This window comes from Coptis chinensis, chromosome 5 (genome assembly GCF_015680905.1).
Source record: "Coptis chinensis isolate HL-2020 chromosome 5, ASM1568090v1, whole genome shotgun sequence".
Lineage (NCBI taxonomy): Eukaryota > Viridiplantae > Streptophyta > Magnoliopsida > Ranunculales > Ranunculaceae > Coptis > Coptis chinensis.
In genome coordinates this window covers 94,269,078-94,284,206 of record NC_141460.1, presented here as the reverse complement: position 1 = coordinate 94,284,206, position 15,129 = coordinate 94,269,078, and the positions used below count along the sequence as shown (strand labels likewise).

General features: G+C 34.9%; 1 protein-coding gene across 1 annotated transcript; it reads left to right on the top strand.

Moving 5' to 3' along the window:
• Window positions 1–474: 474 nt before the first annotated feature.
• LOC147500311 (phosphate transporter PHO1-like) lies at window positions 475–9,322 on the top strand. Its single transcript, XM_086561983.1, has 15 exons — window positions 475–827; window positions 1,759–1,839; window positions 1,934–2,171; window positions 2,377–2,719; window positions 3,216–3,264; window positions 3,494–3,565; window positions 4,317–4,446; window positions 5,896–6,016; window positions 6,811–7,060; window positions 7,199–7,303; window positions 7,402–7,446; window positions 7,744–7,896; window positions 8,214–8,495; window positions 8,592–8,728; window positions 8,814–9,322. The coding sequence occupies exons 1-15, from the start codon at window positions 570–572 to the stop codon at window positions 8,902–8,904; spliced, it is 2,355 nt and encodes a 784-aa protein (XP_086418109.1). The 5' UTR covers window positions 475–569; the 3' UTR covers window positions 8,905–9,322.
• The last annotated feature ends 5,807 nt before the right edge of the window (window positions 9,323–15,129 follow it).

The following is a 15,129-nucleotide window of genomic DNA, read 5'->3' as shown; positions in this document are numbered from 1 at the left end:
CACAACAACACCCCCCAAAAATGAATACTCAAAAAAAAAAGTATCTTATATCTGGTGGCTAAAAATCATTAATCAAGTCTGCCTAAGATAAGCAGGTGATCAAACCATACTATTAATTGCATGCAATTGCTCTCAAATGACTACATAATCAGCTTTTACCACCGTCTCATAAGTTCTGATTTTGTTGAAATGAAATTCCATGTCAGCAAAACTCTTGTTCCTGATTTTGTTCCATTAACACCCCATGACAAATCAGACCATGCAGATGTGACACAAACTCTCACTATCATCAATGACATCAAACCATGAATTCATTTTACTTAAACCACCCCACAAATAAATTAAAATTTGACAAAGCACCCGAAAATAATACCAAAAAAAAAAAAAAAAAACAAGTTTTTAGTTCTCACTCCATTCATGTCGTTCTGCTTATCTATATATATAAACCTCTACAAACTCTCTTATGAGCTCCCTCTATCTCCTCTTCTTCTTCTTTTCTTTTTTTTTCTCTCTTCTCCTTTCTTCATCTTGTTTTTCTAACAAGAGAGATATTGAGTTGAGAAGAGAAAATGGTGAAGTTTTCAAAAGAGTTAGAAGCACAACTAATACCAGAATGGAAAGATGCTTTTGTAAACTATTGGCAACTGAAGAAAAACGTGAAGAAGATTAAACTTGCAAGAAAGAAAACTGATCTTGAAACTCATCAACAACAAGATAAACCACAACACAACTATGGTGTTTCTATCTTTGATCCTATTCGTTACATTTTCAAGAAAATCACTTCAAAATATCACCATGGTGATAATGATCAAAGAGACTTAATTCAGGTAGCTAATTTTTTTTTATTTTTAACTCTGTTTGTTGAGAAGTCATAAGCAGTACGTTTCAGTTACTTTTCTGCTTAAAAGCTTTATAAATGATCACCCATTCATTGGTTTTGAGCTAAAACGTGAACGTGTTGAGTTCTTTTTAACTTTTTTCATCAAAAAACAATCTTTTCATGCAAGTTTTCAGCTGTAACTACTTCATGCATGTTTCAAGTTGACATGCTCAAGGAGATGAATAAACTCATACCCGTTATATATGAATTTTTCTTAAATTTGATTCTAGCTAAAAAGAAAGCAGAGATTATGTGAAAAGTTGATATTTTTAGCACTGGAAAAAACAGACTCTTAATATATAAGATGTACGTTGTTTTGTCACTTACTGCATTCTGTTGTAGTAATAGAATATTTTTTCTCCAGATTTCGTGTGAAAGCTCTTTCAAGGCTTAATTGTTGTCGCCTTTCTGTTATCTCTTTTTCATCCTTTTGAAAGAGTTTCGTTTCCTGTCAATTTATCGGTGGTCGTTTCGGTTTTGGTTGTTTAAGTTGTTTGTCTTTATGTTATTTTCACCTGAAATGTCAGCATGTCGTCAGATTAAGGCATGTATATTTATCCCTTGATATTATTCATGAAAAGTGGTTGTCGTTTTATTCACGAAACCATCGTGAATGTGCACCAATAAAAGGGTCCAAGAGTTTGAAATAATGGGGAAAAAAAATGTGTTTACATTAGTAGGGTACTTGGTAAATTTATAGAAAAAAAAAATTGTAACTGAATTTATACATCATTTTTTATGTAATTTTGTATAAGACACATTTTGCGTAAATTTTTGGATGATAATAAGTCGATTTCCACTCTGAGATTGGATGTTTTGGAAAGGAATTGTATTAGTGCATGTCCTTACTATTAATTTTGTTCACTTTGTTACAACAGGTGAATAGCACAATTGTTGGAGAAAATGAAGAGGACATATATCAAACTGAACTTGGTCAGTTGTTTTCAAAAGCAGATGAGGTAAGAATACGAATAGTATTTATTGAACTGGCCTTTGGTATTCAAATTTTTTAATCTGACCCAAGTTTATGTTTATTTGTGAATTAAAATATAGGTGAAGGAGTTTTTTGAGAAATTGGATGAAGAACTAAACAAAGTAAATCATTTCTATAGGGTGAGAGAGAGTGAATTTCTTAATAGAGGTGAAACTCTCAATAAACAGCTTGAAATTTTGCTTGATCTCAAGCAAATTATAAATGAACGTCGTCGAAAAAGTCATCTCTTAAGAACTGACAGTAGAGAATCATTTCCTCGTTCGAATTCATCATCGCTTCGGGGTTCTGACTATTCAGGTTAGGCTTATTAAATACCTTCACGTTTATTTTTCGGCTTTCCCATGTTAGTATAGTTAGCAGTGCATGAGGTGCACGTTTAGTGATGTTCATATGTATGCAAAACCCATAATAATTTGCATCTATCACTATTTTTAATCAGCTCAATATAGACAGAACGTTATCACTAATATATATTTTTTAATCTTGATTGGTTATAATGCAGAGTGTGTTAGTGATGCCGACGAGACGAATTCCAACATATCATCAAACCAGCAGGACATGATTGCAGCACTAGAGAGGAACGGTGTAAATTTCATTGGATCGACGAGAATGAAAACTAAAAGCAGGAAACCAAGAATGTGCATGAGAATTGATATTCCAGCAACGAATCCAACCCGAACTATAACTTCGGTCACATCAATGCTTTGGGAAGATTTAGTAAATAATCCAAAGAAAGATGCTCCAAATGATTTCATTACTAGGAAAAAAATCCAATGTGCAGAGAAGATGATTAGAGCAGCTTTTGTTGAGCTCTACCGAGGCTTTGGTCTACTAAAAACTTACAGGTTAATTTACAACTGTGTTTATTTTTCTCACATAGTGATTCTGGTCGAGCAATTAATGCATGCCGTGAGCTTTCTTCCACTATAATTCATTTGAACTGTCCTGCAAGTTATTGTTTCTTTGCTCATCTATCTTTTCATAGATACCAGAAAACAATCAAGAGCTGAAGTACAAATGATTAGTTTTGCCCTTTTAAATGATATTGATATGATAATTTGTTGCATAAGAAGGGATAAGTTGGTCATTGAGGCTTTTTGCCATGGTTGTACATGGATAAGTATTTAAAAGGTGTATGAAAGTTGTTGACGGTTCCAGTCACGGTAAACTGAAATCACAGTCTCCTTGAGGACAAAGCAGTTGTTTAAGGGCTTGGCTGTTGAATGACTGTTCTGTCTTTCTTGTATTATTTTTTCAACTGCAATTCATTTGTGATTTTCTTATTTTCTTTGTTTTTGTGTGTGTTAGAGACTACTGATACATTTTAACATTTTCTAACAGCTCACTGAATATGGTGGCTTTCACAAAGATACTTAAAAAGTTTGACAAGGTAAAGTCATCATCTACGTACTTTATTTGATGTGTCCAAAATGATAGCTTCACATTTGATTGGTTGGAAATTTTGTTATGTGAATGTACAGGCATATAGTGTAAAAAAATAGAAAATGAACAATTTCCAGAAAGAGAATCAAACATCAATATCATTCCTAAGATTTCTTGTATTGATAACTATCTATTGTCTATTAGATTATTAATTTGAAAGTATGTTATCCTTACAGGTTGCAAAACAGCAAGCTTCAGGAAGTTATTTGAAGGTTGTGAAGAGGTCTCATTTCATCAGTTCTGACAAGGTATTATATATGGTGTGTAGAATAAGATGCCTTCTATGTAACTATGTTCCATCAAACATATATGTTCCGTATTAGCACAAACCGGAAAAAATAGAAACGCATATATTCTGTGTTGTACCTTAGGATGTTAGCATATATGCACATTCCAGTACAACTAAGTGACTGACTGTCCTACAAGAGCACTAAATGTGATGTTCTAGGGCTCTTGATCAGGAATCAGTATCATGAGTCTCATCATCAATTAGAGAGGTAGACAGGTGGTAGTTTTCTTGGATTCATTTAGTTAAGGAAGCCGTGAGGCGATGATTTGCTGTAGAGACGCGGATATTAAGTGATTTATTATATTCATGAGAGTATCTCAAGTTGTCGGAAAGTGGAGAAGTGCTTTATGTTTCCTTTTGAACAAGATTGACTGCGAATATGAACAAAGCTTAGTATATATCAATGCAAGGTGTATATCTACTAAACATTTTGTGAAGCATACGAGCCAGGGGAACAATGCTTTTCCAAGATATGTATACATAGTAACATTATCTATCTCTATATAAAAACCAGCAACAAAGTTTATGAGAATCTTCAATTACAGATCCATTTATACCTGAAAGTAGTTCATAATCGGCTGACGGGTTGGGGGACTATAACTTGACAAACACATTCCATAGAGCTTAAGAAAAAAAATAACTTATCTCAGATTCATATGGTTTTATAATGGCACTGTGTAATGCTTGTTTGATGTCTATAACTAATGAAGGTGGTAAAGTTGGGGGATGAAGTGGAGTCCATTTTCACAAAGCACTTTGCCAACAATGACAGGAAAAAGGCGATGAAGTACCTAAGGCCACAACCACACAAGGCTTCTCACATGATCACTTTCCTTGTTGGTAAGTTAGGAAATCCAAAATTCTAATCTTTTTACAGTCCTCTCTGTCTTTGCTGGTTTTTATTTGCTACTTGCAACATCACAATATATTCTTTCCTTTCTTTTAAAAAGATTTCAGAAAGGCCCTTCAAAAGGGTCTCATCCTTATTATCGAAAGAATCGACGACGACACATTATTTTTGGTTCCATATCTATGTGATGATCAAAATGTTCTCCTATGTGTTGAGGTAGGATCCACAAAAATGAACTGTGTGCTCATGAGCACCAGAGTCATTTGTTAATGCATCATCCTACCCTCTTGTGATTACAAATCAGCTAGAGCTAGTGGTAGTGCAATTGACTCATGATACATATGGAGAAATAAGCTGGATCACACCCACAGTCCAATAGGTAGCTGATTAGTGGTACTTTGATGTGGGACAGAGCCATGTTAAATACCCTCAGTCATTCGATAATCATTTTAGTACTGCTTTAGCAGACACTCTTAATTTGAAAATAGTTTCCAATGATATTTTTGTAGATGAGATATGATCTTGTGCTGAAAATGATCGAAGCAATATTTCAGAAATTTGTTGACAAGGATTTTCATAAACTTATAATGTCTTGTAATTTTATTTAGTATCTATATCTGCGGAAGATACAACAATTAATACTATGTCTTCTGAATAAGATCCAGTTTGATCTATTAACTATATTTTATACAGAGTTGGAATAGAGTTAGTGGGCAGTGATAGGATAGGCACATTGGCATTTTAGTGATTTCCAACCAGTGAGCACTAGCCTTTTCATAAATGGTGGACAAAATGCACATTCTATATAGCGTAAATTATGCTTGATGAGTCACTTTGATAGATTGATACAAAACCTAGAGGAGTATGTAAGGACTGCTTGCTAAATCTGTGGAGTGTTGAAGGGAAATAGACCATATATTTTGGTGGTGGTTACTCTGTTTAGGTGTTTATTGTTGTCACTAAGTACCACAGAGTATGATAATTGCTGTCTTCATCATTTAGAGTCGTGAGTGAGGACAAATAATCCCTTGTCTTGCATGGTGAGGGATTTGATTTGTTGAACCCTATGTTTTGATTGGAAACTTTGATCTCCCCCTCAAATCTTTGTATGCCCTGTCTTTTACTAGATCTTATATTAGTAGAAAACTAGAAATTGTTAAAAAATTAGTCCATTATTCACCTGATTGAAACCTAGTTATTAACTAGTTCACATATCAAAACCATTTGGTCTGAAAAGTTTTTATTCATAACTTCTGAAATCATCAGAGTAAAAAACCTTCTGCAAATGGCTTTCATATATATTTGCCAACTGAGTTTGAAACAACCTTCTTGTCCCCTCTTCCTAATTGTTGAGACGAGACAATATTATATGCCATATTTTGGTGAGAGAATTGATGGTCAGACATGATTAATATTTTTGAGGGAATGGAATGTTGCAGGTCTGTTCACAGGTTGTTTTCTAACACTTTTCAGCGTATACGCAATGTTAGCACATGTTTCTGGTATGTTCTCAGCCTCATTTGAAGTTGGATATATGGAGACTGTTTACCCTGTTTTCAGGTACTACTCTCTTCAAAATTTTCTAACCACCTTATACTTCGAAAGTTCAATCCATTTCGAGAACTGCATGCATTTGCTTTACACCTTTTTAGTCAATGGGTCCCATATTCGACTTTAAAAAAACAGCTTTAAAGTGATTTAATGACACATTGACACATGAGTTGGCTTTGTTTTAATTTTAAAGGGTCCGTCTATTGATGATTTGATGCCTCAAACAGGCCATTGAACCGTCTTTGCCTGAGACCTTCGTGTTTACAAATTCAAAAGCCAACGGCATGCTTCCAACATACAATAATCAAAGTGCCTAACCCTATCCTCTCCTTAGAATCTCAATTGTACAAGGCATGATTAAGGCTGACCAGAGTTGAGTTTTATTTAAGGGCTGAGAGTTAAAAGTGATTGCACGCCCTAACAAACATATTAAGATATTCCAAGCCTCCCAGGCATGCATGCACCGTATGGCCGCTACTAGGCCAATTAACGGTTTGAAAATGAGGGGACTTATATAGTTATATGGGCTAATGGGCTCACTAGGAAAAGAATCAATAACCAGAAAATAAAATAAATAAATAAAGTTCAAACAAAAAAAAGTATTTGGAACATCTTTGATAATCCTTAATTTGATCCACAAAAATACAATGTCTCATTACTATAAAGGCACAAGCAGACCAGGAATAAGCTATGTGAGAAAATTACCCTGCTTGTTGATCCTTCAGATAATAGTACTATATTAGCAAAGGGATACGATAAAGATTCTCAGATGGTTAATATAAGCATTTCCTGTTGTTCTGTAGCGTGTTTGCTTTGCTTAGCTTGCACTTGTTCTTATATGGATGCAACCTCTTCATGTGGAAGAGCACCAGGATCAACTACAATTTCATATTTGAATTCTCTCAAAGCACTGCCCTCAAGTACAGGGATGTTTTCTTAATATGCACCTCCTTCATGACAGCAGTTGTAGGAGCCATGGTCATTCACCTTATCTTGAGATCTAGTCATATTGCGCCGCATCATGTTGACGCCATTCCAGGGGTTCTCCTTGTGGTAATTTAGTCTTGTCTTAGTATCCTATAATTTAGTATAATTAGGCACAAAGGATATAACTGAATTTATGTCATATTCATTTTCAGATTAACGCAATTTCTAGGGCTTGAAAAGCTAACATACCTGAACCATTTGCAGGTCTCTATAGGATTGCTCATTTGCCCATTCAATATCTTTTATCGGTCTACTCGCTATTGTTTCCTTCGTGTTATCCGTAACATCGCTTGCTCTCCATTTTACAAGGTAATTTTATTTTTCCAGGCTGCTGTATATCCTGGACTGTGGCTGACTCAAGCCATATAGCCAAACAAACCTAATGCATCTAAAATTGTATATTCCAGGTAGTGTTGGTGGACTTCTTCATGGCTGATCAGTTAACCAGCCAGGTAATCTACCCTTACTGTGCAACTCAGTATAAACTTCCATTTAACCTCAAAGAACATTGTGCCAATTAAGTTGGTACTTGGTAAAACTTATTCTACTTTTAATGTATACAAGTTCTACTATTCTCGATCTTTTGGCATAACTAAAATGTAAGTGTAAAAAAATGAACCAGTAGTATTACTTTAAACACAAAACTGACTCATATCATCAAGATGAAATGTGAAATGGAATCTTATAATCATGTGGTACATATCTTTTGACACATACATTTTTTATTTCGGTTTTCCTTTTTCTTAAAGATTCCTTTGCTGAGGCACATGGAGTCTACAGCCTGTTACTTCTTAGCCGGAAGCTTCAAGACGCACCAATATGAAATTTGTCGATCTAGTAGGACATTCAAAGAGGTTGCATATGTCATCTCATTTTTGCCATACTACTGGCGTGCCATGCAGGTATGCATATTTAGATCACCCTTGAATTTATTGATATACTCTGTGTAAAACCTCATCAGGTATGCATATTTAGGTCACCCTTATTCGTATACTTTGTATCAGACCTCATCTTGTACTAGAATGGTTGGTCATTGATGAGTTGGTAAGTCATGTAATTGTATTTTGTGATCAACTCCTGTGGAACTTGGCCAGTTAGGGGCAACCACATTATAGGTTTAAAAGAATATTCAACTTTGCTTCATATGTAATTTAGGCCCTTCGGTAACCTCTAGCCGATAGGTGACTAACATTTAACGTGTTTGTTTTCCTGTACAAAGTGTGCAAGAAGATGGTTTGATGATGGCGATAACGATCATCTGGCTAACATGGGGAAGTATGTTTCCGCTATGCTAGCAGCAGGTGCAAGGTTGACGTTTGCTATGCAGCCCGAGGGTAGGCTATGGTGGTCAATAGTCGTTATTACATCCTCAATTGCAACTGTGTATCAGTTATACTGGGATTTTGTTAAAGACTGGGGAGTCCTGAACACAAAATCCAAGAATTTTTTGCTTAGAGATGATCTAATCTTCAGGAAAAAGAGCATTTACTATGTTTCCATTGTGAGTTTTTCCCTAAGAACTCGACTTATTTTCCATTGTGAGCATTTACTATATCTTAAATTCTTAACGATGAACAAAAAATACTTGTTATTGTAGGCTTTCAACTTTGTTCTTAGACTTGTTTGGGTGCAAACAGTCATGCATTTTAATATGGGGACAGTTGAGTATCGAGTGCTTGACTTTTTCATGGCTTCATTGGAAATAATTCGACGCGGGCATTGGAATTTTTACAGGTAATTTTTTTAAAAGTTCATTTCTTTCTTTTGAGTATTAGCCAGAGTGCCATTCTTGTGACAATAATCCAATGTAATCAAACAGGGTGGAGAATGAGCACTTAAACAATGTTGGTAAGTATAGGGCGGTGAAGACAGTTCCATTGCCATTCAGTGAGATGGACACTGACGACTAAGTAGTTGTTGAATAATGTATACATAATTGCAACATGGAGAAGAAAGCAATATTAGGCGCAATGCTGGCAACAGAGTGTAAATTGTTCTCTAGCCATGCATGAGCCCTCAGTCATCGTCGATGGTCTGCAATGACGAACTGCAAGGTTCCGAACGCATTAAAAAATGGAGGATCCCTGAATCTGAATATTAGATTCCGGTTGATTAAATGAGCCACCAATTGTAACTTGATTTTGGCAAAGAAATCTAGCCTAGCAAACTGATGATCAAATTTATAATCTCTTCTGTACCTCCATCACGTCGGTTTGGCTCAATGTATCCTATTTCCCATCCCAACTCCACGTAAAGCTAATATCGGTTTGTCATATTATGTTGCTCTAATTGGAGTTGATATATTAATAAGATGAATATTTTGTCAAACCACATCTCAGTAATTGGTGTTGATTTCTTATACAAGTCCAAGGTGCTGGCGGATGTTAGTGTGCTATAGTCCAATGTGACAAAAGTTCCCCGTAAAAGTTGCGATGATACAAAAACTCTAATATACCGCCCCGGAGTCACTTTTTTTGACCGTCTAAATCAGGTATAAGTATTTCTTGAATGGAAGTAGAGACATCTCCGTAAAATTAGGTTACAAAACGGTTTTTGTGTTAAAATTTTGTGATTTGCAAACTTGCACTGCTAACTATTTCTAAAACGAAGTTGGGGAAACATGAAAATTGAGACAATTTGACATCATATCACATCACATCACAAATCGCCTCAAAAATGCTATTTAAACATTGGTTTCTAGTCCATATTATGCGCCCAACTGCTGTATGGAACATGTAATTGGGCTCATAGCCCAATTTTCCAATATTTTTCGCTCTAAGTCCACTACTCCACTCTGAATTTTAAGGCGGACATCAGCAATGTAATTTTTTTTTTTTTTTTTTTTCATAATGTAAATTTATTAAAAAACTATGTAAATGTACACAAACAACTATGTAAATATAATTTTATAAACTTCTTCAATTGCAAAAAGTATTGTGTAAATTTAAATTTCTACATGTAAATGTACATTATCATATGTAAATATGTAAAATACTGTGTAAATTTACATTTGCATAGGCAAATTTAAATTTACATAGGTAAAGAAAACTGTGTAAATTTAAATTGTCATATATAAATACAAATTTACATATGATGATATCAGTCCGGTTTGTTCTAAAATCGAAATTACTAATGAAGATTGCTAACGTCAGCTTGATTTTGTCCTAAAACTGAAATTCAGTTCGGTCTTAGACTTATTAGCCAAACTATTATTGGGCTTTGTCTTTGGAAAGTTTTGAAAAGTTGAAAAAAAATCTAATTTTCAACTTTCCAATTTTAGTGAGATTTGCTGGTATAAATGGATAGTGTTGAACAATAGTCAATAGTGTTATATAATCACCAAACCCCTTCATATAACAGAAGTTAAAAAATGCAGTCAATCCAACAATTATGGAATTTTAGTGGGTGGCCTTATTAATCCAATATTACTCGTCAATAGCAAATATATGGTGCAAGATACCAATTGCTACTTATATATATTGTAAAAAGATTAGTGGTCCACTTGACCCTGGAATGCGGAAAAGGGAGTAATCCTGTATTTGTATAAGAATTGACTGTTTTTCTATGTCACATTTCCATTACTAGTATGACTTTTCTTGCAAAAGGTCTAATGCATGTTCCACTAATGGCTATACATAATTATCGAAGAAAAAAAAAGAAAAAAAACAAACTAACTAAGAGCATCATCAACGCGTTTTTAAATTTCGTTGTGACACATCAGCCATTTAGATCAATCCAAATGCTTAAATTAACTTCACGTACCAACGCAAAAATAGAGAAATTGTGGTTTCTATTTATGGACGGCAAAACTTGTCCCGTCTAGACAAAAAAAAATATTTAAACTTGTCGCCTTTCTTAAATTATATTTAAACTCCTTGTGACACATCATCAATTGTTTAGACGGGACAACTTGTCCCGTGCCACTCATTTCTATTTTTCTTACAAATTTGGTTTGGATTTTGACAATTGTTATAATACATTTCGTGTTTTGGCAGCGCGTTGGGGGCTGAAATTGTCAAATTCATTTCCATCTGTCACATTAGAAATGAGAATTGGCAACGCGTTGATGATGCTCTAATGGCTATACTTTGAAAGGGTGCATCTATCAACCTTCATTTCCAATATAACATTTTTGGATTAATTTAATAATTAATGTTGCTCCTAAGTGAAAAAAAAATAGTAGATTGTGATTATGTCCATTCTTTGGGTCAAGTGTGGTTGTACCACAGTCCGTGATTTTGGTGATTTTGACAGAATTTTTGGAATTCCGTAAATATATTGGTTTCGGAGTCATTTGGAATTCCGGATCAAGAGTAAAAAAAAACTTAAATTTGAAAATGTGCTCGGAATATAATGGAATAAAGGCTGAAATTCCGGTTTTTGAATTTGTCAAAATTTCAGAGATTTCAAAATCTTGAACTATGGGTTGTATCCTGAGTTGGTAGATTTTATCTTTTTCTCTCTAAGGCTAAGTCCAATGGTGCGGCAAAACACCAAATATCACGGAAATTTTGATCCAATGGTGCGTCAAAACGCTAACCCGCCAACGCTATCGGTATAAGGTATAAATTTACTTATATATAGCGTCAGTAAAAGAAATCTAAACCACACGCCTTTGGGAATGGCGGCTAGAGAGTCAAAAAAAAAAAAAAATATTTTTTAATTTTTTTCCCACACTGTGGAATGGCGGTTGGAGAGTCTCAAAAAAAAAAATCCTACCCGCCATAGGCCATAGGCCTTTGGCGTTGAGAGTCTTAATTTAAAAAAAAAAAAAAAAATCCTACCCGCCATAGGCACTGGCGGTTGAGAGTCCTAAATTTTTTTTTTTTTTTTCCACACGCCTGTGGGAATGGCGGTTGAAGAGTCCCAAAAAAAAACCCATTGGATTGGGAAACGCTAAGCCGCTAACTGTATACACTATGCTATTGTGGTTTGGCGGGATGACGCACCAAACCATTGGACTTAGCTGTCGTTGGCACTTGGAGCATGCAATTTGAAATCCAATATTTAGTTTGATTCATGGCATAGAAACCAAACCGAAAGTGCTGAAGTTTGTTGATATCATTGTTCTTTGGTATAAAAGATCTTGAAGAATATTGATGCTGACGGCAGAGTGGAGACTAGCAGTATCATATTTACAATGGACTTACTACTAAAGTAGACACATTTACACATGCTTAGCACGAACCATTGAACCAAATTGCCAATTAAAATTTAGTGATTTGATCAATAGTTTAGTTTCAACTGTTGAACAAAACGCATTGTCTAATTCAAACTCGTAAGGGCTAAAGGACGTACTAGACCATTTGCTAATTAATGTATTGTTATTATTGACAAATGCATGAGAGCTTCACTTGAAGAATTAGAATATAAACCCAAATCTTCTTTCAAGTTTGAATCATCTCCATCAATTTTTCGTAGGCACACATGATGATGTAGTCATTAGAATTTAGTACTCTGAAAGGTATGAAACATCCATGGTAAAAAAATCATTGGGGGACTTAAAATTGGTGAATCACTAATGATGTAGCATGAGCTAGCGGATCCATGATTTTCAATGAAGCTAGGTGGGCTGCTACTACTAAAATCAGTACTTACTCGATAAAGTTACCAAAAAAAAAGTACTTACTCGATAAGATTATCTTAAATCTGGTGGCTAAAAATCACCCCCCCTCCCTCTGGGTTGCGTGTCTTCCGGCTTGATCAGCAGCCAAAATTCACCTCTCTCTCCATGTGCTTGTAATCAAGCAATATTGAACCTTTTCCGTGCATCGTTTCCATGTGTTCTTGAGTTGCCAAGGCAATTGGCCAGTACCACAAACAGTGATTGCCACCACCGAATTGGAGGTACTCAATCCAAATCCTTGTCCAGTATGTTTTGTTGATGGCCTCCTCTACACTCTTCTCCATTCTTACTTATTAAGATAAATTGAGTGATCTATAAGAGCATTTGCAATGCAGGTGATAGAGGGGAGGAAGTGAAAACTATCACCTACTTGGGTCCAAAAGTGTTGTGCAATGCAGGGTGATAAACTCGGTGATAATTTTCCCCAGTTCAAAACAAGGTGAAACCTTCTACCGAGTTTTTCACTGACTTGTTAACTTCGGACGGGATGTTGGATTCCGTCTGGATTACAAAACTCACCAGACGGAATCCAACATCCCGTCCGGAGTCCTAATGGCTAGTTTACCAACGGTCAAAAAGTCAGAACGGTCAAAAACGGTCAAAATAAAAAACTTTGGTATATATACAACATTTGTTTCATTTCAACTCACACTTCCAACAATCATATATCATATTTCTTCTTCTTTAAAATCAGTTCTTAAAAAAACCAAATATCAAATGGCATCAACTCAAGCATCTCAAGCAAGTGGTAGCACTCAAGCAAAAGCGAGAGCTCACTTTAGCATGTCCGATGATCAAGCTCTATGTCTTGCTTAGATAAAAATTAGTGAAGACTCTATTGTTGGTGCTTTCCAAAATGCAAAAGGATTTTGGAATCGTGTAACAAACGAGTTCAATCAAGCACGTGGGTCGGATAGGTCTCCCGATTCAATTAGCAGTAGGTGGAAATATATTTCAAAAATGATGAACAAATTTGTTGCAATTGTGAATGCGGTGGAGGCTCGACATACAAGTGGTACAACAATACAAAGCCGGGTAATTATAACGTTGTCAATTTGGAATTTATTGATTATCTTAGTCTTAGTCTAATTATTTTCGTCTTAGTCTAATTATCTTAGTGTATTTATTATTTCCATTTTAGTCTTAGTCTAATTATTATCTTAGTCTTAGTGATTATTTTAGTCTAATTACCACCATTTTATTTTTTAGTTGTCCGAGGCAAGGATGACGTACCAACTACAAGAAAAATTGGCTTTTTCACTTGATCATTGTTACGTTATACTCAAGGATAATCCAAAGTGGAGTAACGTTTTTGAGGCAAGGTCAAGCCGCCCCACAAAGGGAAAAGGTCGCAAAAATGATGGTGAAGATTCAACTTCTAATTCACCAAGTGTTGGTGGAGTTGAATTGGAGGGTTCTCAAGAAATAGAGCGTCCAAAAGAAATGGAGCGTCCTCTTGGATCGAAGAAAGCCAAGTCCAAAAGGAACCAAGAAAAATCATTTGGTATGTTGGAGGGTTACTTTACACGTTTAGAGGATACATTTTCATAGGATGCAAATGAAACACAAAAATGCTTATAACTTAGGGAAAGGGAACTTGCATATAGTCAAAGAACTGTGATGGCAAGAGAAGAAAAAAATCGGATTCAAGTAGAAAAAAATCAGGTTCAATTGGAAAAAAATCGGCTTCAAAAGATGCAATATGAAGCTAAGATTTTAGCGACCGATACAAGTGTCCTCCATCCCGATACCGCTTTTATAATCGAGCAACAACAAGCTGAAATACGTGCTGAATGGGCAAGGGCTAGAGGTGGTTCTAGCTCTAACTAAGCTTATGAAATATCTAGTATTTTATTTTAATTAAAGCACTATATATTTTAATTAATGCACTATGTATTTTAATTTTATTGTCTTTTTAATTAATGCACTATGTATTTTAATTTCATTGTATTTTTAATTAATGAACTATGTATTTTTATCTAACTTTTTTTTTAAATTAATGCACTATGTATGTTCTGTCCAATATAATTATTTTCATAGAAATACAATTACCAATAAAATTAAAATACATTGTAATATAGTTCATTAAAACACAACTCATTAAACACATAAGAACTTATAGGAATTACATAGGAAATACATTAGGAAATACATAGGAAATACGTTGGAACTTAATAGTTCACGTTAGGAAATACATAGAAAATGCACTTTCATTTCCATTTTAATTTTCGCCTCCTTCTCCCTCATCTGGATCCGACCAATTTGGATCATAAATTGGTACCGGATCTGCTGTTTCTTCAATGCCAATCCAATTAAAAACATGTTCAACTAAGTCCTTTTGAAGATTAGTATGTGTAACTTCATTTCTGATTTTATTTCTTGCTTCAATCATCTGATAGACAAAATGAAAATCATCATCTTCCTGAAAGAGCGCAGGTATTGATTCTTTCCTCTGACCTTTCCAATTCCAAACTCCACTTTCACGTTCATTCTCAACAATCATATTATG

Bases quoted from the DNA above. Each gene is read 5' to 3' on its own strand.
- LOC147500311 (XM_086561983.1), top strand. From the start codon at position 570: ATGGTGAAGTTTTCAAAAGAGTTAGAAGCACAACTAATACCAGAATGG. The intron at 2,172-2,376 runs GTTAGGCTTATT...GTTATAATGCAG, and splicing joins TCGGGGTTCTGACTATTCAG to AGTGTGTTAGTGATGCCGAC. The intron at 8,729-8,813 runs GTAATTTTTTTA...GTAATCAAACAG, and splicing joins GGGCATTGGAATTTTTACAG to GGTGGAGAATGAGCACTTAA.